The sequence below is a fragment of the Branchiostoma floridae genome, chromosome 15 (assembly GCF_000003815.2).
Source record: "Branchiostoma floridae strain S238N-H82 chromosome 15, Bfl_VNyyK, whole genome shotgun sequence".
Lineage (NCBI taxonomy): Eukaryota > Metazoa > Chordata > Leptocardii > Amphioxiformes > Branchiostomatidae > Branchiostoma > Branchiostoma floridae.
Window position 1 is genome coordinate 12,670,365 of NC_049993.1, and position 25,541 is coordinate 12,695,905.

At 40.3% G+C, this 25,541-nt stretch overlaps 3 protein-coding genes across 3 annotated transcripts in view; 1 reads left to right on the plus strand and 2 right to left on the minus strand.

Moving 5' to 3' along the window:
• The window catches only part of LOC118431942 (peptidylprolyl isomerase domain and WD repeat-containing protein 1-like), a 24,850-nt gene extending 594 nt beyond the window's left edge, over nt 1-24,256 (plus strand). The window contains exons 2-19 of the mRNA XM_035843389.1: nt 582-684; nt 1,416-1,439; nt 1,948-2,048; nt 2,552-2,647; nt 3,456-3,543; nt 3,927-4,029; nt 4,574-4,717; nt 4,898-4,972; nt 5,473-5,553; nt 6,054-6,147; nt 6,339-6,392; nt 7,459-7,502; nt 8,033-8,226; nt 8,768-8,834; nt 18,589-18,671; nt 20,933-21,045; nt 22,620-22,771; nt 23,407-24,256. Of these exons, the coding sequence (XP_035699282.1) occupies nt 582-684; nt 1,416-1,439; nt 1,948-2,048; nt 2,552-2,647; nt 3,456-3,543; nt 3,927-4,029; nt 4,574-4,717; nt 4,898-4,972; nt 5,473-5,553; nt 6,054-6,147; nt 6,339-6,392; nt 7,459-7,502; nt 8,033-8,226; nt 8,768-8,834; nt 18,589-18,671; nt 20,933-21,045; nt 22,620-22,771; nt 23,407-23,550 (1,760 nt within the window). The 3' untranslated portion in view covers nt 23,551-24,256. The remainder of the gene's footprint in view (nt 1-581; nt 685-1,415; nt 1,440-1,947; nt 2,049-2,551; nt 2,648-3,455; nt 3,544-3,926; nt 4,030-4,573; nt 4,718-4,897; nt 4,973-5,472; nt 5,554-6,053; nt 6,148-6,338; nt 6,393-7,458; nt 7,503-8,032; nt 8,227-8,767; nt 8,835-18,588; nt 18,672-20,932; nt 21,046-22,619; nt 22,772-23,406) is intronic.
• LOC118431943 (fibrinogen-like protein 1) lies at nt 9,699-13,344 on the minus strand. The gene is made up of 4 exons (XM_035843390.1): nt 13,297-13,344; nt 11,327-11,475; nt 10,838-11,099; nt 9,699-10,498 (listed from the first exon to the last, which is right to left on the minus strand). Exons 2-4 carry the CDS (start codon nt 11,351-11,353, stop codon nt 10,188-10,190), a joined length of 600 nt encoding a protein of 199 aa, XP_035699283.1. The 5' UTR covers nt 11,354-11,475; nt 13,297-13,344; the 3' UTR covers nt 9,699-10,187.
• LOC118431944 lies at nt 13,610-16,501 on the minus strand. The gene is made up of 2 exons (XM_035843391.1): nt 15,984-16,501; nt 13,610-14,012 (listed from the first exon to the last, which is right to left on the minus strand). The coding sequence occupies exons 1-2, from the start codon at nt 16,157-16,159 to the stop codon at nt 13,706-13,708; spliced, it is 483 nt and encodes a 160-aa protein (XP_035699284.1). The 5' UTR covers nt 16,160-16,501; the 3' UTR covers nt 13,610-13,705.
• Nucleotides 24,257-25,541: the final 1,285 nt, after the last annotated feature.

A 25,541-nucleotide genomic window follows, 5' to 3' on the forward strand; every position in this document is an offset into this window, starting at 1 on the left:
ACACTTTTGTCTCAAAATCACAATGGAATATTATCAAAAACATATTGAACTCATTGAAAATATCCAAGGCCCTTTCCAGTTTGTTATTCTGCTTGAATATAGTTTATTTGAAATTTCAGGGAACTTTCCAACTTTCCCCACATAGGAATGGCTTATCAGAAAAGTAGTCTTTTATTCGCGCGGCTGATTCGGCGCGCCGGCTAAGCTGGTATTTCCAATATGGCCGCCACTCGGTGTGTATAAACAGTGCGATCGGAGTGCATTTAGTCCCGGCGCGGCTAGCGAAGGGGGTTTTTGAGCCGGAAAACGCTCCGGCTGGCTAGGTAAGGCTGTTAGGAAGTGAAGGACACCCAGAGATCCGAGGATTAGTGCAGCGGCTCGTTTATTCGGCGATTTTTTGATTCCGTTCAATGTTGAAGTCTGCGACTGTTGGCCGGGAGCGTTAGTAGTATAAGCGATAATAGGCCAACAGTCGTCTCTGCGGCTACCCTCCCCCATAATTTGCTTTGTGATGTGTGGAAACGTTGTGAGTTATGTGCGCAGTTGCTTCTATGTTTGATATGTCTGATTTTATTCTTCAGTGTTAGAGTTTGAGCAGATCTTCCTGGATAACTTGCCGAACGCTGACTCGTACGAGAGAAGCTACATGCACAGAGATGTCATCACGTACGTCGCAGTCTCAAAGTAAGTTGAACAACAAAATTTATGGTCTGGTAACGGGAAAAACATACCTTTCTACGGTGATAGGAGTGTTACTCACCTGCCCAGTTCAGCAGCCCATGCCAGGAAATTTTACGGTGTTGGTTTCAATTAGCTGTTCAAACCAAAAACATTGAGTAGGGGGTTATTAATGGTCCATCTTCATTTCAACTTACACCTTGCTTTCAAATTGCAAGCATATGCGCGTATGAATCGAATGAAAAAAAAGGTGTAGTTGATGGGTCTTTAAGGGGTCTTTACCTTTGACATTTTACCAAGAATTCCTGTTCTTCTTCTTCTTCATATGATACTAGACAAAACCCCGTGTGGGGCATAATGTCCAGGACTTACTTATGATCAGAGGCCTTACCCAAGTGTGGTGGTGGTGCAAGTCGTCAACAAAATAGAAAAAAAAGTGGTGCATAAATAAACGAACAAAGTGATGCTGTACATTGCCACACTAGGTATAGGCTCCTACCCTTACAGCTGGGTGAAGCCGGGGTAACCGTAGTACTTGGCTACCCCAGCTTTGAAGGTATCTGTAGTCTTAGCTTCTATAAGGTGTTGCGGTAGTGCATTCCATTCGATAACTGTTTTTGGAAACTAGCTGCCTCTGTGTGTTTCTGTCCTACTGTTTCTTCACATGTGTTCAAATCTTTGTGAGAGGGACTGATATTCCCTGACCTTATGCCCTCATTTGTTTTCGCCCTCTGCAGGGGCATTGTTGGCAGTTCTGACAGGTATGTGAATGGTATTTGTATCTAGTTAGCTCATGTCTTTATAACCTCTTCTGAATGGCCATCTGTAACCGAGGCCTACGGGGACACGTTCATGTATAACATGCCCCCGATGTGGACTGGACCACCACTATACCCACCCTTCAACAACGGGTGGTTTGGAGCCTTCCCAGGACCCAGCGAAAGACCTTGTGGATACATTGTCGCCTGGAAAACACGACATATAACAAGGACAGAAACATACTCAATTTTCTCAAGAAAGGGCTGTCCACAATCAATTAGAATTAGACATCCTTATGATATGCCAATTAGCAGTTACTCAAGCAACTGGATGTGATTTCTGAAACAGACCATATCTAAGATCATGTCTAATTGCTTCAGTAACTGCTTTTTGGCTACAGTTTGTGAAAACTGAATTTAAAGGACAACTCAGAAGTATCTTTCAGTGATATTTAGATACATGTACATGTATAGTTTACTAATGAGAATTGTACACATCATAACATTTCAGGACAGACTTCATTCTGACAGCAAGTTGTGATGGTCACCTGAAGTTCTGGAAGAAAGCAGATGAAGGCATTGAGTTTGTCAAACACTTCAGAGTACACTTGGGTAAGACTTACATGTTTTGTTCCTCTTGTGCTAGCCTCCTTCAAAGACTTCTTTAGCAGTGGTGTTTAGTATTGGGAGAGGGCTGATTCTCAACATGGGCTAGGGTTGACTTTAAGGCTACTGAATCTGCAGCAGGTTGAAGTTGGTAGCTTAAAACAAGTGAAGAAGAAGAGAAGATTCTATGCTTGGAAAGAGAGTTTTGTTGGTGTTGGAAAACTCCCTTTCCTAGTATAGAGAACCTTAGCTTATATTGAAAGTTGCCGCCCCCCCCCAAAAAAATGAAAATAAAGCGAAAACACTCCAGAAGTTTGCGAAAGAGGCTACCCTTGTACAATTTATCCCTGACCTACATGGATCAACTCTAATCTGAACTGTACATACACTGACTGTAGGTAGCATAATCATGATGATTCCAGTCATGATGATTCCAATCATCATGATTATGCTAAAGATAATACAACTACTAGCTTGTCTGTACCAATTTTTGCACATCATATTTCCAGGAAATGTGGAGTGCCTGGCTGTGAGTACTGATGGTACCATGGCCTGCACAGTGTCTGATGACCAGGCTATGAAGGTGTTCGACGTCATCAACTTTGGTGGGTATTCACTGTCATAATGAGTGTGATTCTATGAACATTGAACTACATGTACCAGTGGCCTCTCTATTAAGCTCTGTTGTATTTTTTCTCAGAAAAGGTATTACGGCAAATTTCTAATGTGTGTGACAGTAAGTCATCAACATAAATTTGCATACAGCAAAGAATTTTTCCATGTTAAGATTTGATAGCCTGCATGCCATCCTAGTCGGTTGTTGGAGCTCCCATACTCTATATAGTTAGGGAAGAGTATGCGAGCGTCGGTAAGCTGCAAATGTATCGAGCATGACACTCATGGTATAGCAGGGCTCGAAATACTGGGTGTATGTGCGCACAGGTGCACCCCAAATTGGAGATGTGCACCCAATCTTTTTCTGTGGGTGCACAGGGTGCACCCAAATATTTTCTTAGGTTTGTGTATGTAAACAGTAAAGATATCAAAGTATACTAGTATACATCATATTCTTGACATCTAAGTGTTAGAAAGATAATAAAAATGTCTATCATGGTACTTGTTTAAGAATTTGATAGCTTGTAACTTAGTTTTATCACTAGGTTATTACTTCAATTTACTGTATTAAATAAGTGGTGCACCCAAAAATTTTTTGGTGCACCCAATTTCTTAAGCTGGGTGCACCAGTGCACCTAATCCCAAAAATGAATTTCGTGCCCTGTATAGATTTGGATAGAATGGCCAGATTTTGCAGTGTGGTATTACTACTACCATGCAAACCTGTGTCACAAAGTTCTCTCTTCTTAAAGTTCTTCTTCTCGTTTTCATGATGTGTTTTTTGATGTGTCCCTGTAGACATGATCAACATGATGAAGCTGGGATATCACCCAGGTGTGGCAGAATGGATCTTCAAGTCAGGGGACCCTATCTGTGCAGTGGCATGGTAAGTCAATGTAGAATTATTAGTGTTGTACAATATTTGAAGTGGACTCAGTAGTACAAGAGAAGTGATGGACTGATCCATTAGATTAGATTAAAGGGGTTGGGATGGTTGGGAATTTTTTGCTTTAATCTGCTTCTTAACTCACACCCCTTTCTTTCTTAACAGCTTTTTATCTATAAGCTCTCGCTACCGGCCTCTTGGTTTAAATGGACCAGCCCACCTAAAGTCAACTGATATCTAAATGTACTTGGCTATGCAAATGAAGAGTGTCACCTCTCTTGTAGTTCTTCTTTTATCCAACAAATTACTATGCTGTCATTTATACTTTCAAAAAAGTGTCCACTGTTGTGCTCAATATTTGTTTGTTTGTTTGTTTTCCTCAGTACAGAGAAGAAGTCCGGAGTCATCCACATCTATGATGGGAGGTCAGCGACCCTCCTACATACCCTTCCCAAGATGCACTCTGCCCGCGTGTTGTTCATGAAGGTGACTTTCTTGCGTGTATTTTCCATGTAATATTTTGAGGTAGACATTCTTTTAGTAGTATATATTTTCATATTTTCAGTACTAGGGGTGTATTACTGGTACAAAACCAGTTTAATTTGCCTGTTGGACTGATCCAGAAGAACCAGATCTGAAAAAATTTAGTGGACTGGATTTTGGACCGATTAGAAAATGAACAGATCATCCTGATTCACGTGTTTTGGGGCTTTCGGGTAAAAAGAATAACAAGAATGAAGGAGAGGAGAGTTGTTAGTCATTCTTACCAATTCTTAACAGTGAAGCTTGGTCTCAATTAACTGAGGCAGTTTGTGTTGTTATAGGATTTTTAAACGCCAGTGGGAGTTGCATAGTCCATCAAACAGATTCCTTTATAGCAAAAGTTTTGTGTATTGCCCATTCACAAGTTTTCACAGACAATCAGGTTCTGGACCTAGACCATACCTGGACCTGACCTTTCTGTACTGTTATTCAGTACATCTCAATGTGTAACATTGTTTCCTGTATTTGTGTTTCTTCTGTTTTCCAGTACAACCCAGTGTATGACGTAGTTGTATCGGCTGATGAGACAGGTATGGTGGATTACTGGTCAGGACCTGCCGGAGATTACAAGTTCCCAAAAAATGTGGGCTTTGAGTTCAAGACAGACACAAGTCTGTACGAGTTTGCTAAGGTGTGTTTTCTTCTTTGATACTCAGTCAGGTTATCTGTGCTAATTAACTATGTGTAAACTAAGTAGAGATAAATTTTATTCACAATGTCAAATGATACATAATATCATAGAGAGATGAAACAAACTGCAGAAAAGTTGAACCTAGAAGTCTGTTTGCAATTTTCCCTTCTTTTTTTACAGTGCAAGACCCTTCCTATTGCTCTGGCTTTCTCACCAGATGGCAAGAGATTTGCCACCATTGCTAGAGACAGAAAGGTAATCTATGTATTCTTTTCTTGCAGCATGTAATTTTAATGATAACATGACAAAATAATGATATATTGCTCAGAGATTCTACTGGCAGAAATCCCGAACGGGGTCTCTGTCAACAGAATCTCTGATCAGGATCTCTACCAACAGAGTCGGCAATTCTACTGGTAGAGATCCCGATCGAAGTTTCTGCTGACAGAAACCCCAATCAAGATCTCTACCAGTAGTTTCTGTTGACAGAAACTATGATCAGGATCTCTATAGCTACTGGTAGAATTGCCTATTCTACCAGATCGGAGTCTCTACCCTGATGTATATATCAAGCTTGCTCTGTGAAAATTTATGAGTTAACCTGCCTGGTAACCAATACATATTTGGTGCCAAACTTGACTACCTTAGCATGCCGAGGGTTGAAATCATAGAATCTCAAAGCTGACAACTTCGGCAATATTGCTTTCAATTGGTTGTCTTTGAGTTATGTGTTATGACTTGTGGGGATCACACAGGTGCGAGTCTTCAAGTTCCTGACTGGGAAGTTGATCAGGGTCTTCGATGAATCTTTACAAGTTTTCACAGAGATGCAACAGGTGAGACAAATATCAGTGACCTTCCTTGTTGGTGTTGATGTAAGCTTGTCTTTGTTGTATTCTATGTATATTATTTTAGAGTCATACTAAAGGTGAAGTTGTTGTCATCTAGGGCCACTTAATTAGATAGCTTAGATTTTAAAATACTGGGAGCAAATACACATAAAAGCCTGGGTACCACCCTATTTCTACAGGGGTTCCTTGCACTCGCTAGGCAGCAAGTGCATGCAAGGATTCCCCCGGTAGAAATAGGACAGTACCCAGGTTATGCACATTATGCATGTACATGTACTACAAAATTTGGAGCTGTGCTAATTTTTATGTGTAGGGTTACATTACGGTGTTATAATTAGTATTTTAATGAAATAACTGGAGATACATGTACATGTACTGTTTTACAACATTTTTAAAGGACAGTTGTATCAGTTGACCAGTTGAGATTCCAAGTCGACACATTGCATGCTGTTGTTGCATTGTTGTTTATTTATTTATCTATTTAGATGAGACAACAGCTTCCCAACATGGAGTTTGGCAGACGTATGGCAGTGGAGAGAGACATTGAGAAATCAACCGGGCAAAATCTGGCCAACATCAGTATGTAGAATGATTCTTACATTTGATTAAAAACATAGCAGTTTGTCATGGTTGGATATTGTCTTGCAAGAAAACAAGTAGTAATGGGTTACAAATTTGATATTTGATATTTTCATATTTGCATGCATCTGTGTCTAAGTACACGTACATGAAATGGTTTAATTTAACTAGCGTTCTCTTTTTGTTCACAGTTTTTGATGAAAGTGGTCATTTCATATTGTACTCCACCATGCTGGGTATCAAAGGTCAGTACAGTGCTTTTACAATTATAATACGGTGGGGCCGCGTGGCGCAGTGGCAGCATATTCGGCTCGAGACCGAGGGGTTGTGGGTTCGAATCCGACTGCAGTGTCACCAATCTTGTGCCTGTGGGAAAGGCACTTTACACGACTTTCCTTACTTAACTCAGGTGTAAATGAGTATCTAGCTGCGGCTAGTGGTCTTGGCGGGGCTTTGTGGCCGAGACAGGCCTTAGGGGCATGTTCGGGCATGACGCACCCGCCATGGCACACGGGGTAGGAGGAACCCCTTACATCCTTGGTCGGAAGTCCTCCTAGGAGACGGATACTCCGAAAAACAAAGCTGCATCTGCTGAAGCCGTCTCACACGTGTCATACAGTTCTGTCCCTGCGAGACTTAGTGCTCCAGTAGACGAGAGGGTGGAGAAGGAATTGCACACCCCTCCTTCACCATAAAAAGTCATGTGCAGGTCAGGCAAAACAGGTAAATGCCTGTCTGCCTGCTCATCTGTCGAACCGACAGGAGAACCATAAAAAAAAAAAAACAATAATGAAGTTTTGTTTTTCTTTGGCAGCTCTTTTACGAGTCAATGTTTGATGCAGCAAAGAGCAGTAACTAAAGCAACAGGATATGATTTTGGAAACGGTCAGATATTTCAGATAGCACTATATCTTTGACCAGTGTCACTATCTTTCGCCAGTTTGAAACTGGCGCTATCTGAAACGTCTGACCATTTCCAAAGTCATATCCAGTTGCTTCAGTAATTGCTTTTTGGTATACATTACCTACACAGCATGTAACGCTAGTTCACATTTTTCCGTGGGGTGACCTTTATCCGTTGTCTTTAAAAACAGCACATTTAGGAGTATTAAGTCTGCTGACAGTGGTTTCATTTTGCAATATTTTCAAAATGTTCCGATTTTAAACCAGCGTCCATCGACTTTATATCCCTAAATACGTTTTTTGTACAAATAACGAATATAGGTTACCCTCGGATAAATGTGAACCAGCGTTAAATGTCTAACCTTTATCAATATAACAATGGTTGATATTTTTTCATTTTTTCTTCAGTCATCAATCTTCATACCAACAAGTGTGTCAGAGTAATTGGCAAGGTAAGCATGATATCACATCAATTTTTAGTACACCTTATTTACCTAAAATGTGACAGCTTCTGTTGGACAGTTATTTTTATTGTAAATTGCTTTTAAGGACAAATAGTGGTAATGTTTGGATACCCAAATTTGTAGGTAAATATAATAAACATAAATGATGTTTGCATACATGTAAATTTCCATCCATTTCCAAACAAGATGTTTGCTATCATTAAAAAAATCATACTATCATGCTATAAATCACACTGTAAAACATACAAAGAAGCTGTAAACTGTACTTGACAAAAAAAGAAAAAAAGAAGATGTGAAATAACAAAAGAAAAAGAATTAAATGTTTGGTACACTATGTTGTGTGTGTTCTGTTTTTTTTAACCTTCCTGAAGACTTAGATTTCATAATGAAGCCATTTTATTTTGCCCAATTTTTTTTGCAAGCTTGCATCAGTTCAAATAATCAGATGAGTAATCGTTCTGTCCTTATTATCAGTTGTAGTACATGTTTACAATATGAACGTATTCCCCCATGTACAGCCAGAGAACGTGAGGTTTATGCAGCTGGCCCTATTCCAGGGCTCTGCCAAGAAGCCCAAAGCTCATGTGACGGTGGAACTGCGGGCCTCGGACAACCCTTCACTACAGAACACAGACCTGGACCCCATCTTGTTCTGTACTGCCTACAAGAAGAACAGATTCTACCTGTTCTCTAAGAGAGAGGGAAGAACAAGGTAATACCACAGGGCTTGAAATACTGGGTGGATATGTACTTTTGTGCACTCAAAATTTTAGGAGTTTGCCTAATTTTTGACTGTTGGAGGGTGCACCAGGCAAGCTATGTATTTCTGAAGGCTTACATGTAAAGGTACTAATAGTACATTAGTACACAGAAGTGTACTCTTTATATTTAAGTGCAATTTTCCAAAGCTGGAAGCTGTGCTGAAACTGTGCATGCCAACACCAAGTGCACAGACCTGTAACTGTACCTGGACAAGTGCGCTCTTTCTCCTGTCTTGTTGTTTTGTTGACATTCTACTTTATTCTATGTTGTGCACACAAAGCTTTTCTGTATGATTAGGGTAGGTATTGGTACACTGCACTTAAAGCCACATCAAGTTAAGCAATTCAGAAACCGGTCACCAAAAAGAATGCTTGCAAAACCATGGAGAAAACAGTTTTTTTTATTTGTATGTGAAATGATTTACATGTACAGATATAAGATATACTGATCAGAATTTACATGTAGGTCACACAGTGTATTGTTCCTTGCAGTGACGACTCGGAGCGTGACATCTTTAACGAGAAACCCTCCAAGGATGAGATCATGGCCGCCACTCAGGTGAGACCAATGATCATGGTTAAAATTTCTTCTACAGGTAAGTTATCTCTTGTTAAGATACATAGTGTTTCAAAGATTTTGTTATATACTGTAAATGCAGAATTTTTTTGCGGTGGTTTAATGTTTGTGGTTTTCGCTGTGGTCACTTCGCCGCGAAGTTAAAACCACCACAAAACATTTTTCCATGACAGTAAGAGACTACAGTGCATGGTGCTACCGCGAACTTAAAACCACCGCGAAAAGTTCCTTTTCCCGCTACCGCGAAACTAAATCCCTGCGAACTTAGATACATTTACAGTATGTGCCTGTGACAGTATTGCGAACATTAAATAGGGCACATGTATAAAATCAAGATGCTACGAGTAGACAGTATAAACTTAAAATACTTTTGATGATAGTTTTCAAATGATATAATTTTCTCAAGTGTTAATTGTATAAAAATTGTATATGATAATCACACCGTGAATATATTTCAAACATAGAAACAGAGAATCCTTGTGTTAAGAGGTTCTCTTAGTTGCATTGTTACTTACAAAATGATACACAAGTTTTACCTAAGTATATTTGACTCAGCATAGCCAACCAATTGGAAGTCAGCTATAACTTTTCTATTATCAGAGAAGACTGTCTGAGTCATTAGTTATGAAGTCTGCTAAAATGTTGCTTAAAAGTTGGCTATAACTACAAATGTTTAGCAATCATCAGCACTTTTTAATATGTTTTTATGTGTATAATATAGCACACAATAGTGCTCAAGTTCCTAGTCCTAGGGTGTAGGATATAGATTATTGTTCATATATAATGATACATGTTTCTACTTCGGGAATCCGTAGTATAGGTTATATAATCAGTGTATTTTTTGCCTTTATTTTCTCTGTACATCCCATTCCTGTGTAACATGTACATTATGACACGATCCAATGTTTTCTTTCCCACAATATCACATAAATTGTTAAACTTACAGCTTTTGAAATGCTTCCAAAAAATGTGCTATCCTGATCCTTTTGCAATTATCCCATCTTCACACTTTTGTGACATACGTGTACATAACATCCCACCAGAAGAAACCAAACAGTATCCATTGAATGTAACGGACAAAACATACTCTTTCTAGTTGTGTAAACTTTGACCTTTTTTTAAACAGCTTGACAGATTAAACTGCACATGTGCATGGAAATACATTGTGGATAGTACATGTATGTCAAAATTGAAGGTCCTGAAACATAGGTGGACAAGAACTGTGTAAAAGTTAGGGGCTTTCACCTTTGACATTTTACCCACAGTGCATCTTGCTGTGCAGGTGCAGTTTATTCTGTGATCTGACTTATTCATGGCCCCTACGTGAGGACCTTTTTACTTTTTCAAGTCAGAATCCCAGCTCTCGTAGCAGGTGTAACCGTCCAGACCAAAGCTACGCGCTCGAATCTTCATCTCCACAGACTTGAGGGAGTAGGTAGGGCCATGCCAGCCGTTCCAGTAGATTCCATCATCGAAGTCCGATTCGTACTCGCCCAGGTAGTAGACACCATTAGGGTTGGCGTCCCCGCAGTCATTGTACCAGAAGCCGCCCTTGGCCAGGTCGGCGCAGTTCTTGTCCTTGAGCTTGTCATTGTCACGGTCGGTGGTTGTGAACTTCATACTGCGGCTTCTCCCCATGCCATCACCTGTGAGATCATATTACAAGCATTATGTGCTGTAAATCTTGAAATGTTGGTAGTGATTTTCTTTTTGCAGTAGCCTCTCCTCCAAATATAGATATCTATGATCATGATATCACTACCGAAGAACACAATCCTACCACACAATTAAGTCGCCCTGGAGTCCATGTTGGATTACAGCAGCAACATGTCAACGTTTGTTACAGTACTCCGACATGGCTCCATGTAAAAAGCCTGTAGAGTCTTAATGATTTCCCAAGTTCAATGCTAGTACGTCTGGGAAAAGTTACAAGTAGGTTATTCAAAGAGTCTAATCAAGGAGATGCGTAATGTATTAAGACCCACCTCCCCTTCCCGACCAGTCTCCGATGGACAGTGCGTATCCCGTACGCCCGTGGGAGACAGACATGGCGGTGTACATGGTGAACACCTTCTCAGCCATGGCGTCCTGTAGGTCCACCCGCATCTGGTACCAGATGGGCAGCGTAATGCGATACAGCTTCTCCAGACCCAACCAGAACTCTCCTGTCATGTTACCAAAGCCATTCTTGTAGTCGTCCCACTTCCTGGAGAAATCCTCTGAACCATCCAGTCTCCTTTGGAAAACCTGATGGTGCAAAGACAGCAAAACATCATGTTATGTACTCTAAATAGACAGTGTTATTTTGTACAGCTGTTGCCCTTTCCTTGCTGTTTTGTACAATGAATTTTGAAGCAAGTTCCTGTCCTTTCTACCAGTGACTGTGAAGCAATTCTTAGCTTGCAGTTCTCTCACAATCTGCTAGGAGTAGATTTATGTCAGAAGACTGATGGTTTACAAGATTTGAGACATACCGTCCATCCGCCGCCGTCTGTCTCCATGTCGCAGTAGACATCAAACCCGTCGTCCTGGTCGTCGGGAGTGATGCGGTAGATCCCGCTGGGCGTCCCAGGGTTCCCTGGGCTGCAGGCCAAAATCTCGCCGCAGTCCTTCGGTTTAAGAGCTGAAGACAGCAGCAAGACAAACACAAGTTCTGTGTTTATAATTAACGATTTATCTTGTCTTTTGGACACACTTGCCAAGAGCTCATAAAAATTATGGCGCCAGGTATAAAGTTCAGCCTTTGATTGTCTGATTTTGCTCTATTCTTGGAGTTTGTGACTTAACTATTGGCTTTGATGACAAAGACTTCGGATGCTTTGGATTTATAAGGTCACACAGCACTCCTTTATTCTGATTGGTTGCAGCAGGTTCAAAGACTTCAGCATCCAAAGTTGAATTCAAAGAAAGTCCAGAGTTCAAACATACACTTTGAATTAACATTCGGTGGCTCTCAGCGGTCTTTGCAAATCTTTTTGTAACTCACAACATGAAGAGGCATTTGTTTAGAAACAGTCCACGTGGGATGGGATGGCCTTCTGTGGTGAGCCGTCTGATCCCTACCAGTAGTGCAAATGTGTTGACAGGACAGGGATTTAAACCCTATGATTTACAATAGGAAAGGCCAAGGCTAGGTCATGCTATGCTATGCTTAGTCTATTGGCTTTTGTTACATGTATGTTATCCCTGCACCGATTCTTCCTTGTGACCTTGACTTTTCGTTTAGAAGTCAGACTGGTGGTTTGGTTTTGGTTAACCCTTAGCATTCTGTTTATACCTCTGCAAATAGAGTATATCATGTCACAGCCATGGGTGGATAAGGTTAAATGCTCAGCCTAGCTACCCTACAAACAGTGGCTAAACAGTAGCAGAAGAGTTTGTCTCTCCCACATCTAAGACAACATCCAAGTGCTGAAAATGTTTAAGATCGCATTTCTTTACAAATAATCAAGTACAAGCCTCTAAGCCCTAGTATGGGACTGTAACCACAACCACTAACCAAAAAAGGATCTTATGTGGAAAATGAAAACAATGAAAAATTTGTTCAAGATACACAATCATGTACATGTAGTAAGTAAACCAAAAAATGCCTCACACTATTAATTGGGCCATCCAGTAATGCAGCAACATTTCAACACTACCCCCCTCCCCCATCCCACATAGTCCCCTTTGTAGTGTCCCTTTGCAAAAGATCAAAGAGATCAAGGTTAAATGTCCAGAATGGCCATGTCAGGGATAACAAACACCCAGTAGGCACTTTACTGACCCAAATTCCCACTTTCTAAACAAAAGTTTGCTTCAAACACAAGCGGCTCTGTCTTAAGAACAGTAACATCTTGTTCAAGTTGCAGTCTGCCCTTTTGGTCACTGCCTTAAATACAAGTGGATTGATTCAAAATAAGCAGAAAAGGCTAGGTCAAAAAGTTACTGAAACGTGTATCAAAAAAGTGAAAATGATCTTATTGAAGAGCTAATCTTTCACTTGTCATGATAGAGAAGACACATATTTAGTAATGTACAGCATGTACAAGTTCATTGTATCAGGGAAATTTCTCTAGCTAGTTTTGAATTCGGCAAGCACAAACAGTGGATTGTACTGGCATAACGTCCTGTAACCCTTTTTTAGAGTAGCGTGCATGTCGGGTTGGTAACTCCCAGCCTCTTGGTCTCGCTAACTATTGAAGTATGCACGCTGTAATATACAGTACATGTATTGCTTGGCAAGGTTATTTTTTACTGGTTTTCCTGTCAGTTTTTAGGGTCATCTGTTTTTTGTAGAAGAATCGTTCTGATTGCTTATTTCAGTACATGTACCAGGGATTTGAATAGAAAAAAGATGTCATACCATAACTCCCATCAATATGTTACATCATTGGTTCAATGGTTTTATGTGCATTGAATAGTGGTAATTTGCATGATGATTGCAAAGTATGAAGTGTCTCACCTTTCAGTAGTCCTCTCTTTGAGGGTCCTTCCAGAAATTATCATCTGAGGAGAAAGAAAAGATTGTATAGTTTACAAGCAAATTGATTTCTATGTAGTACATTGTAATTTTCAGAAATTTGAACAGAGCATACAATGTTGGAACTTGAATTTGGTCCAGGAAGATGGAAGTGTCACTGATGAAAGACATCGTATTGTGTCTAAAACGTCTGACCGTTTCCAAAATCATGTCTAGTTGCTGGAGTAACTGCTTTATGGCATCTTATTACCTGGATGTCTAACTTTCATCAGCCTATAAGCTATACCCGCTTGGCCATTGTACCGGCTCCAAGAAGATGTTGGAGAGACAAAGTCATTGCATTTTGTTACTGCTATCGTTACATTTTCCACCATAGAGCTACTGCAACAGTTCACTTACCAGAACTTGTGCCAGTAATGCCCTTGTTGATGTTGTGTCGTGGAACAGCCGTAAAGTTAACACGACGGCGACCCTCTCTCTCCTCCACCACGTTTCTACCCGGGAGAAATGGTACGGCCTGTCTGGTCTCAGGGAAGAAACGCTCGCCGTCCGGGTTGTACTGGGGAACGTTGGACTCGGACTGGAAGACCATGGAACGTTCCAGGTTCTGCATCCGCTGTGTCAGGCCATCAACTTTCTCTGTCAGCTTAGTGACCAGAGATTCTAGTTCCCCGTTGGTCTTTCCACATAGGCTTTCCCTGCAAAAAAGGAAAGGAATATTTGGTATGTTGATATTTAATGTTGATGTAGTTATTTGTAACATTCAATTTGTCAACACCACTGCATTGTTTAATAGACAGATCCTTCAACCTCGGCCACCTGTATCAAATCCTACAAATTCAGAAGAAAAACTTGAAATTGCAAGTACATACAATGCCATGAATTTGGCAGAAATACAGTCGCTCTCATTGGTCAAACTGCTTAATAATTAACTGCCATGCAGCAGTATCATTGGTTGAACTTCTAATTGTGATAGACAGACACTCAGGATCAGTATTTTCTTTGATACCATCCTAAAAAGTGGAAAAAAGTCAGGGATAGAAAACACAATGGCATAATTCTTTTTTCAGGAAACGTGATGGCCTGAATAAGAGAATAATCAGAGAGGAAAATTTCTGGTCGTACGACAATGACATACAATGTATGCCAAAGTCGTCCGTCAGCTTTCTGTTTAGTGCACGGACCGTACACTCCATGTTGTAAAACTGTTGACCTTGCATCGTTTTGCTATGATTTACAGGCCCTCTGGGAGAGAGTTGTGGAAGTGTTGTATTGTTTTGTCAGGACTGGCCAGACACAACTGTTGGACACAGGCCAGCATGTCTGCCAGAGTTGGCACACGAGCGCCCCCCTCCCCCCCTGCTCCTGCTACCTCCGCCCCAGCCTAATCAGTTACTGTTGAACTGGCACCCTGTTGAGAGACAGCACTCTTTACAGTATCGGGCCTGATGTTAGTCTTGTGCTACTGCCAAGAAATCCAACGGTATTAACTGTTTGTCTGTAGCTAATACATAACACTGCAGGCGATTGTCTCCAACACTCCAGATTTTACTGAATCCAGAAATGTCATGGGTGCTAAGTAATTCTGATTCCTGGACCAAAACTTTCACAGTATGATATCTACGATTGTTGGAGAGTTTTTCGTACACTTTTATTCTTGAAATGTCATGAGAACATAAAACTGGCTGTATTGACTGTGTCATATTGAGACATCTAACGCTGGTTGACAAAATTAATTTAGAAAGCAATTTTCTGAATTTGGACATCTGTGTGTCAGACTTTTCCTCATGTTTTTCCTCAAATGTCACGATGACGTAATACATGTATTTTGACTGTGTCATATTGGGACAGCCAACACTGGTTAATAAATCTACAGTGCAATTTTTCAGATTTTAACACCCGATTGTCAGTTTTTATTTTGATCTCCCATGTTTGCTAAACTTAAAAATAGAATGTTTTGTAGCAAGTCATGTGAAAAGGAATCCTGTTTATAGTCTCTTTTAAAAGTGCTTTCACTGAAGCTTATGAAAAATTTATAAATAATGAAAAGACAGTATGTAACATCCTAAGCTACAGCGATTGTCTACCTTATAATTGAAATTATGTCTTAAGCTCATCTTAACTCAAACGTAATCACACTATGACAGCATGACATCATAACAAAGCTAAATTGAGTGTCATGAAAGAAAGATGCTACAGATATCTCAGTCTTCTTCTTTGCCTTTCTTGGATCAGACCTGTCCATAATATTATCTCAGATTCTGGATTTGATCCATGGAAAGTGTGCCTGACTTTGACATTTGACTTGAGACCTGAACTCATAATGCCAACTATCATAAATCCTTTGCTGTTGATGTATCCGTAATATGGGTCACATGTGCCAAGCGAAGTAGAACAGAGTCCTAAGATTATGACATATATGTACCAATTTATTTCTTACAGAAGTATTTGAGCCCAAACGTTACATGAAAAGAAATTAGTCATAAGATATGTGTAGGTAGCTAGTTCTTACACAGCATGGGCTGTCATAGTGTTTCACTGAAACGAAAATCTTTCAAAGTTATATTTACCACATAGAACAACTATTCCTACAGTAGTCTAATGAGCTTTTCCTACTTCAACAGTCAGACTAGCATTATCAAGTGTTTGTTAGTAAAGATCATGTTTACCTGTCCACGATGATGTTGTTGACAGGGCTGAAAGTTATCCCCTTCTTCGAATTCGGTTTTTCATCCGGCTTCTTGGTGGCTTTTGGCGGCCTGCTTTGCCTCCGTTCCCTTATTGGTTCGGCAAGGCAAGAGACGAAGACAAACAGGATCACCAGAGCGGACACAAATCTCCTCATGATGGAAGCACTGCGTCTTTTGTCGCGTGAGAAAGAAGAAGTGGTAGAGAGCTACTGATGGGGATGCCTTACCACAGCTCGGAGCGTGCGAGTGTGGAATGACAAGCTTGCGTGGTGTCTGGTACTACAGTGCCTGTGTGGCTGGGTGTAGTCTTCCGCCCGGTCCTAACATGTGGGTTGGTTTCTCTGTCTTCCCGCCGGGAAAATGCATGCAGTGTAAACACCAGGGTGAGAAGGTCCCCCATCCATAGAACAAATTTCAAACCCCCGACATCCCCTCAACAATGACCTTGATTCAAGGACGTCTAATGCGAGCTGATTTGTTCATTGTATACACAAAGCATTGGTAATCAAGAGGTCGCATAAATTTTTCTGTTTCAGCCCATTTATCATGAGTGATTATATCAAAGGAGGACAGAAACTGTGCAGTGTTTGAGCAAGAGCCAAACTTGTGCCACCACTGTCTGAGGATGGACAAGTATGCGTGAGTGTGTGCGGCCCTGTTTGTCTACCAGTGACTTTACTGCCCCTCAAAACTCCGGGCTATGGACAGAACCTCCTTTTGGCAGTTTAAATTGGGACGGGGTCACCCCACGGCCTTACTAACTTTAAACTACCATACTGTGAAATTCTTCTGGTGTGATGAGCGCTAATGTGTTACCTGTTGTGCAATCCAATTGGGAACTTGCCAGGCTTCAAAACAATTTGTTATGCTTCAGAATGACAGTAAAACGATAGTTTATAAGGTCACATTCTGTTCTAATGAAAAGTTTTGGGAGGGGTTTGCAAGAATGTTTTTCACATCATCGTCCCCATCGGTACCCAGTACATCTCTGTATGTGTTGGTTTGATCTTTGGCTCCCATAATATTTTACCTTTAATAAAGTTTGCCAACTCCCCCCCATGTTTCAATGGAATAGCCTGCATTGTTGTTTTCTTCATACTTTTCTATGGCCTTAGATTCATTCTTAGACATTAGATAACAGCATTGACCTTGGAGAAGGCACTTCCTGACTATGATTTTCTTTGATGACAATGGACACTTCCGATACCACACTGCTTCATTGTCTGAATCAGTAACATTACCTTGTTTGATGTTCTTTTGCACAATTGACCTTTGTGTAAGATCTAGTTTGATCAAACCCACTGTTAGCTGACAACGGATTTTCATCAAAATGACAGTTGCATCTAAAATCTCTAATTTGACAATACCCCATACTGTTCTCCACCAACTTCTGACACTGCCATGCGCTGCACATGTTCTGCCATGTCATCACGAATCGCTCACTACAAATAGAGACGCTAACGCTTCTTGGACAGTCCTACACCTACGAATGCCAAGTCTGAGGTCATTGTCAAAACTTCAGAACGGTTTCCGTGGTTACGGGTCAGACATGGCAAATAGCTGTCGTCTGTACGTAACCGCAGACGGTGTCTTCGATGTCCCGTGGGTGCCAAGTTTCAGGACTGATGTCATATGTTTCATTGTCTGGTGGAAATGAACAGTTACTCATGTCTGGAGATACAACCTGGATTAATCAAGGAGCTTTCATCCAAATGGCTACCAGCTGCTTCCTCATAACAGGCTGGTAGTTTTTGAATATCCATCTCAAAAGTGTGATAAACAAGTAGAACATAAAATTTTGCTGACTCAACCAATTGTCTCAGAAAGAATAATAACAAAGTTAACACATGTTCAACTTAAATTCAGACAAATAATGAGATTGTTGGCAAAGCCTATATTCAAGACAGGTTTATGTAAGAAAATTGAGACAACCCTTTGAGACAAATTGTTTTTTTGTCTGACTATGACAGATCTTCAAAATACAGATTTCTATATGTTATGATGGGTATACTAATAATTTTAGACCTGTAGTTTTTGCATGTGCATCATGGCACAGATGATCTTCATCATTCTATTTGATTGTTTCAGCTAGACAGCACCCAAAAGAGAACACTAGGGGTGGGTACCGGTACAGAAAATTCAGGTCCAGGTACGGTCCAGGTCAGGAGGATCAGGTCCAGGTCCGGATCTGAACCTGCACCTAATTGTATGTGAATGGGCAATACTCAAAACAATGGCCCATTATATATTTTGCTACAAAGGAATCTGTTTGGTGAAGGACCCTACATTTTTTGTATCTTTATGTAAACAACGCTAACTGGCTCTGTTAGCTTAAACCAAGTTTGACTGTAGAAACTTGGCTCGTGTTATTTTCTTGGACTGGCAAGCCCCCCAAAATATGAATGCCTGTCATCATAGTGCTGTTCATTTTCTAATCGGTCCAAAATGTGGTCCACTGATTTTTCAGGTCTGGTTCAACAAGAAAAATGGTTTTGTACCATTACGGTGTACCGGTACACCACCCCTAGAGAATACTTTTTACCAGTTATTGTCAGAGTCATCACTATATCTTCTTTGCTTCCAGAACTCCACATCCCAGCGAGTGGCAGAGTCAGCAGTCCTCCATACAGTACTGGGAGACATTGTCATCAAACTGTTCCCACTGGAGTAAGTACATGTGCCATGATTGGCTGTCAAATCTCCAAGCAGATGTTTGGATTGGAAAATGATGATCATTTCTGACCAGCCTGTTTTTTATTCTTGGCAATCCACAATTATAAATTCTTATCCATATACACCCAACATCTGCTTGAAGATTTATGTTAACCCACCAAAACTTCAAAGCAAAGTTGAAGTACAAAAAAAGGAACAAAGCCCAACTAACCATCATTCACTCATTATTGTTTTTCAAGTAACTCTTTTGTACTGTGTGTGTGGGCGCAGAAAAATTTGTCACTTCTGTCAAGACAATGGTGATGTATAGCAGTGCCAGCAGCAGGGCCACTTCAGAATGCCGCATGTGTACTGTCGCGAACGTGCCAAATCGTCACGTCAGAACCGTGGACGTCCAAGGACAGATGTCCTGGCTCCCCTGACACGTTACTGACGTAATGTCCTCCTTGGTGGACATGACTCTGTGTATTCCAAGACACACAAAGACCAAGACCTCTCAGGCCCTACAAAAATTAGTGCTGTGTATCTGATTACAGTCATGAGGAATTTGAGTCAGTTGGTAGGGAGTCTCTTTAAAATTTTCTATTCTTTTAGATTTTCCTTGCAAGGAGTCCAGGCTAGTTTGTGCTAGGATTGGTCAGATAACTCAAAACACAATATTTTTTCCTAGGCTAATGGTTAAAGACTCGGTCTGCCTAAACACCACACAAGGTCGCTGCCCCATGTACACTGCATATTAGAGCCGTTTGAGGTCATTTGAGGTGTTTAGGTAAATCCTTAAAGACTCTGGCCTTTAAATGAATTTACCAGATGCAGCCCCACTGTGCAATGGGTCCCAGTCCCTCCCCACTTTTTCCAGAGAGTATGAAATCCCACATGTTCAATGTCAAGCAGGTGAGAAGTGAAGCGTTAGAGTCAACGACTCTTACAGACCTGCTATTGCCCCTCTTTTACGCTGTAAAGAAACCATTGTGTTGGCTCATTCCACATCAATTTACGTAGATAGCACATGAACTTCCAAAAAAACTGACAGTAGTATTGGCAGCTTGTCTACTAGATTCATCATGTTATCATTCTTCTTTTTTGATATCAAAAATTATGATATTAATCTCTTCTGGTGTCTCAAACAAAATTGGCCCCTGCAGCTCAAAAAAAGTTCCTAGGGGGCCCCAACCTACACCATACTACCTCCAGAACACAAGATATTAAAACTGAAAGTTCCACTGCAGCTCCACAGATAGGTGCTATGAGGCCCATTATCGAACGTAACCTTTGAACTTTTAAACCTTTATCAAACTTGGACTTGGACCCCTACCCACATACAAAATGTCAGAAAGATCGAACCACAACTTCTAGAGTTATGCTGTCTACAGACAAAATTTAATGCACAAACAACAAAGAAAACATAACCTTCTTAGCAAAGGTAATAAGAATAGAATTTCTTTAGCCTGATTAAATCTCGCTTATAGCAGCCCGCCCAACATCCGCCGGCGGGGAGGGGCCAGTTACAGCCCTGGACAGCGGAGTTTGTGTTACACAGACTAGAATTTCTTTAGGCAGTGGGTAGATTTAGAGCCATGTACGTTGTTCTTAGCTACCTGGTTTGTGTTACACAGAGTTAGAGATCATTAACCAGGACGTGTTTGAAAATTGAGTCCCAAAGACCTCCTCACCTCCATTTGCTGAAACATTCCACAAAGAGTAGATTGAGTGGGAGGCAGGGGACTTATACAGGGGTCACAATTGTCCTCCCTGAGTTTGGCATTGGGCCTACAGTTTGGCAACAGTAGGTCATTGTTGTGGTTTTGTTTGATGTTATGGTTCCTCTTCAAAACAGTGAACTTCAAGACAAAGAGATGATGGCAATAGCGTGGACGAGATCATCATTGACAGTTTGGCTTTTATATCACAGACCTGTGGCAATGGGGTATTCGGATGTATGATTGGAAAAGGATTAAAGCTGCCTTACCTCCTTCAATACAGATTGAACTAACTGTTATCAGGAATTCTGTGGTATGAAACATGGGACCATTGTCTGAAACTCATCTTTGGCTGGATTTTATCAGTTAAGAACATAGATATGCAAACAGCAAAGCATTGTTTTCGATGGACTGAAAATATCTTTTTAAGTCATGCAGGTGGTGCAGGTGATTTTTCTAAATATTGTTACCTACAACTGTGCAGGTATGCAGAAGAAAGTATAATGAGCCCTGCATTGTTGTTAGTATGCATGATGTTTGTGTTGGTTGTTTCAGGTGTCCTAAGACAGTGGAGAACTTCTGTGTGCACACCAGGAATGGTTTCTACAACGGACACATCTTCCACAGGGTCATCAAGAGCTTCATGATACAGACTGGGGATCCCACAGGTCAGAGTTCACATAATTAAGCAGCCTACAGACATTTTTATGATATTACTGTTGTTTTTATTCCCATGGCCTCATAGTTTTGGGGAAATAGCTATAATCTTTGGTCACACATAAGTTTTGATGGTCTAGATTACTAATTGCTATTGTTTTCTGGACAAAATGCTCCAGCAATCACAATAGCAACAGTAAACCATTCACTTCAAGAAAGAAACTGTCGTCCTTGGGAAACAAAGTAGTTTCCAGATCTTGAAACTACGAAGACTTGACAGTACTTGTATGTCATCTATAAAGATGGAATAATTACTTGTAATAGTGCAGTACAAAGTCTCTCCTCAAGGTGGCGCTCTTGTTCCTTTTCTTTGAGAAACCTGAAGTTTCAATATACCAGTAACCATAGTGACATTCTTTCTGTAGTGTCTATAAATGGCAAAAAAAGACAAAACACCAGATGATGTACTGTATTCAATGATACTCAATGATATTGTATAATATATCATTAAATGATAGGATGTGGCTATTTCCCATTATGAATCATAGGATACAACAATTCAATCAATCAATTAAAAACATTTTATTAGCATTATGCAAACATTATTATCTGAATTACGACTAATCTGCAATGCCTAAAAACTCAAAATGTAAAAGTTCAGACAAATTAGAAAATACAGAAAATTAAGCTTTACATATTTGACATTATACAATTTTCAATAGTCAAACAATTCAAAATCTCAGAAAAACATTAAGGAAGGTACACCTTTGTACAGTGCGAAGCATTGGAGATCATTGTTGTGAATCATTTTTGCTTGGTAGATGATTGTTTTATTCCCCCTGTGCTACATTTGTTTGAACCTAATTTATTCATGAGAAGCTTAAATCGGCCTGCAGGCTGCTTTTCATCGAAGTCATGAGGGAGGTAAGGGTCAGATAGGATATAACAGAGATACAGCTTACATCGAGTCCTAATAAATCTATCAACATACATCATTTACATTGTTATTGGCACCCATCTGTCTCGGAAGACAATGGTAGACAGACAGGGTGGGTTAGGCGACCCGTCTGCCTGGCCTGCACGTGACTTTTTAAGGTGAAGGAGGGGTGTGCACTTCCTTCTCCACCCTCTCGTCTACTGGCGCACTAAGTCCAATAAGGGCAAGAACTGTATGCAACGTGTAAGACGGCCCCAGCAGATGCAGGCTTGTTGTTTTGAGTTTCCGTCTCTCCTAGGAGGACTTTTAACCAAGGATGCAAGGGGTTCCTCCTACCCCTGACTCGTGTGTCATGGCGGGTGCGTCATGCCCGAACATGCCCCTAAGGCCTGCCACTGCCACTAGTCGCAGCTAGGTACTCATTTACACCTGAGTTAGATGAGGAAAGTCGTGTAAAGTGCCTTTTCCAAGAGCACAAGATCGGTGACATAGCAGCCGGATTCAAACTCAGGACCTCTTGGGCCAGAGCCCAACGCACCGCCGATTGCACCACGCCATCTCATGATATCATTACATTAACATGGTACAAAAACATAAAACATATCATTTAGCTTGAAGTGTATTTTCTGACACACACTCTGTGTACAGGTACTGGAACGGGAGGGGAGTCCATCTGGGGAGGGGAGTTTGAGGATGAGTTCCACCCCAAACTGAAGCACGACCGGCCGTACACCGTCAGTATGGCTAACGCAGGGCCTAACACTAACGGATCACAATTCTTCATCACCGTCGTACCAACTGTGAGTACATGTGTGTTTGTTTGTTTGTTTGCTGTTTGCATAACTGTTAAAGACACCAGTTTCAACAGTAGAGTATTGGTGGTGTAACAATGGACTGTTTTGGTAAAATGATGACCAATGTTACTAAAGATCTGGATTACATATACTTTTGAAAACCTCAAATTTGATTCAAAATTGAAATTTCTAACATTGCACAATATGGTACTGGTATGTCAACGCTTTTCCTTTGAGGTAGTAGTGATTTCTCAAAATATAAAAACCTAGTGCAAACCTAGTGCTCCAAAATGGAGATATTCTGCTTGTGTGTGTGAGTATGTGTGTCTATATTATATACACAATGTGTATGTATGTGTGTGTATAGTTTTAACTTTTATACCCACACACATGTATATAAATGGAAACACATACATTTGTAATGCATATACACACACATTATACAATACCATGCAAAAAAGAAAGTTTTTTTAACCTACCTCCAAATTCGGTGAAAAGGAAATATTTGTTAAAGATTGTTAGACATGCATATGCATGTATAGATGATAGTAGTTATTATCTGTTGTATTTGTAATATTATTATCTGCTATTACAGTAGGTAAACATATTGTGATTGTAGCTTGTTGTGGATTTTCTTCCAGCCCTGGTTGGATAACAAGCACACCGTGTTCGGGCGTGTGGTCAAGGGAATGGAGGTGGTCAACAAAATCAGCCAAGTCAAAACACATCCCAAAACAGACAAGCCTTATGAAGACATCAGCATCATCAGTATCACCCTTAAGTAGACTTAACAGTTGATACAATGTATGTGTTAACAATTCATGATACAATACAGTCATAGATGATGTCCAGATTTGCCACTACTTTACTTCAGTTAAAGGTAGTTCAATCTCTACAATTGCATTTGATTTTGAGATTTTCTTCCGGACGTTTTGAGTGACATCCATGTAGATTTGCCACTACATGTATTTTACTTCATTTACATTTGCATGTATTACTCAATCTCTACAATTGAATTACATCTGGAGATTTCCTTTTGGCGTTTTGAGTGGCATCCATCAATCTTCTTCAGCATCATCACCAGTATAAGAATAAACTGGCAAGAACAAAGTGATAATCTGAAGTACATTTCTGAATTTTGGATATTGAATTTCCTTAAAGTTTTATATATTGTTTACCTGGATGTCTAACCTTTATGAATGTGCTTTACTTTTTACTTAATGTCCTTCAATGAGATGGTTGGATTACTGTAAATCTTGTTTGCAGGTCTTTGGTAAAGCTTACTTAAAGGAGATGATACAAAATAAATGTATCAATAGATTCTTAGCATTCCAAAATATTTTTTTCACTCACCCAAAGAAAAGGTAGTTACCATGCATATACAATGTACAGAGGTTTGTAAATCAGAAAGTCCTAGCCAACACTTGATGGGACAGAGCAACATGTATTTATGCAGGTTTTATTCAGTAATAAAAATCAGACTCTTTCATATATTCCATGTCATTTTTGATACATTAACACCTACATGTAATTGTAAATGCTAGCATTGATAGTGCCGATGTTTGCAGCAATGAGAGAGAAAACAAAATTATAAGTGAATTGTTTGCTGGGTGCTTGTTCTTGCAGGCCAGGAGTTACAGAGTGGTGTTTTCAAATCTTCCTCAGGCAACCAATCAAGGGACTGAGTAAAAACAGTTCATATACGCCCTATTCATGATGCAAAAATTGGTTTTATCCGATTGGCCTAAAAAATTCCAACAGAAAACCGTTTTACAATGCAAACTTGCACCAACAGGCAAGCCGTTTCAGTTCCTTATGGTAATGCATGGTATGACTGGCTGAGGTTGTTGTCATCCTGCACAATCTTTTTAGTTCCGACATAATGCTCCGATATCAGGACTGCCAGTTCCTCAGTCAACCAGGAAGTGACCTGATTATAAAAAGGACTTTTACAAAAAACATGGCCAAAATACCCGACTGACAGGTTAGAAATGAGGTCAATGAGTCGACTATGAGTACACATGCCCGGATGTAAGCCAGATTGACGCTGCTTTTGCGTCCATGATGACAATTCGCAATTCAGGATGATTGGAAACCTTTTCAGATCCAACTCACGATGAAAAATCCATTTGGAATCTGAAATGGTGCGTTTATGATGACAAATTTATCTGTTTTGGCCTACTGACACAGAACAATTTGCATTCTTGCATCATGAACAGGGCCATAGATGGGTCAGGCTAGCGGCAAGAGTCGTACAACTGTACTTTATTGTTTCAACCACAAATTTAAAACACTGCTAGCGCCTCCTTTGCCCTCCTACCGCGAAAATAAGTCCCCGCGAGATTAAAACGATTTACGGTGTTTGATTAACTCCTTTGTTTACGTCAATATGTCCAATTATCATAATGACAGATAATTGGAAGTTTGAAGTGATTGACAGCCAGTCATTCCAGTTAGCCCAGAAGCTGAGAGACAAGTCTTCAGCAGATACCATGGGATCAGCTGATAACTTCAAGACCCATGGAGTCTGTATTAGACTATGAGAGAAAGTGTTACACTGCTACAGATTGGTCTTGAGATTCACTCCTTTTTTTCCTGATACAAATAGCTTTCACAAGTTTTAATGATTAGTTTGTTGATATTTCTCAAGGGACCAAATTGACCAAGATGCATGCGAACGATTGATTGACCAAATTGTCCAGTAAATCCCTTAAACAGGCAGGTTTATGCAGAACAATGTCCATCACTTCATGTCATGGCACACTCCTGTGCACTG

Excerpts from the sequence above, each read along its gene's own strand:
- LOC118431943 (XM_035843390.1), bottom strand. The coding sequence starts at position 11,353 with ATGGAGACAGACGGCGGCGGATGGACG. Across the intron at positions 11,100-11,326 it reads CAGACGGCGGCGGATGGACG|GTTTTCCAAAGGAGACTGGA; the intron begins GTATGTCTCAAA and ends TTGCACCATCAG. Across the intron at positions 10,499-10,837 it reads AGACTGGTCGGGAAGGGGAG|GTGATGGCATGGGGAGAAGC; the intron begins GTGGGTCTTAAT and ends ATGATCTCACAG.
- LOC118431944 (XM_035843391.1), bottom strand. The coding sequence starts at position 16,159 with ATGAGGAGATTTGTGTCCGCTCTGGTGATCCTGTTTGTCTTCGTCTCT. Across the intron at positions 14,013-15,983 it reads AACAACATCATCGTGGACAG|GGAAAGCCTATGTGGAAAGA; the intron begins GTAAACATGATC and ends CCTTTTTTGCAG.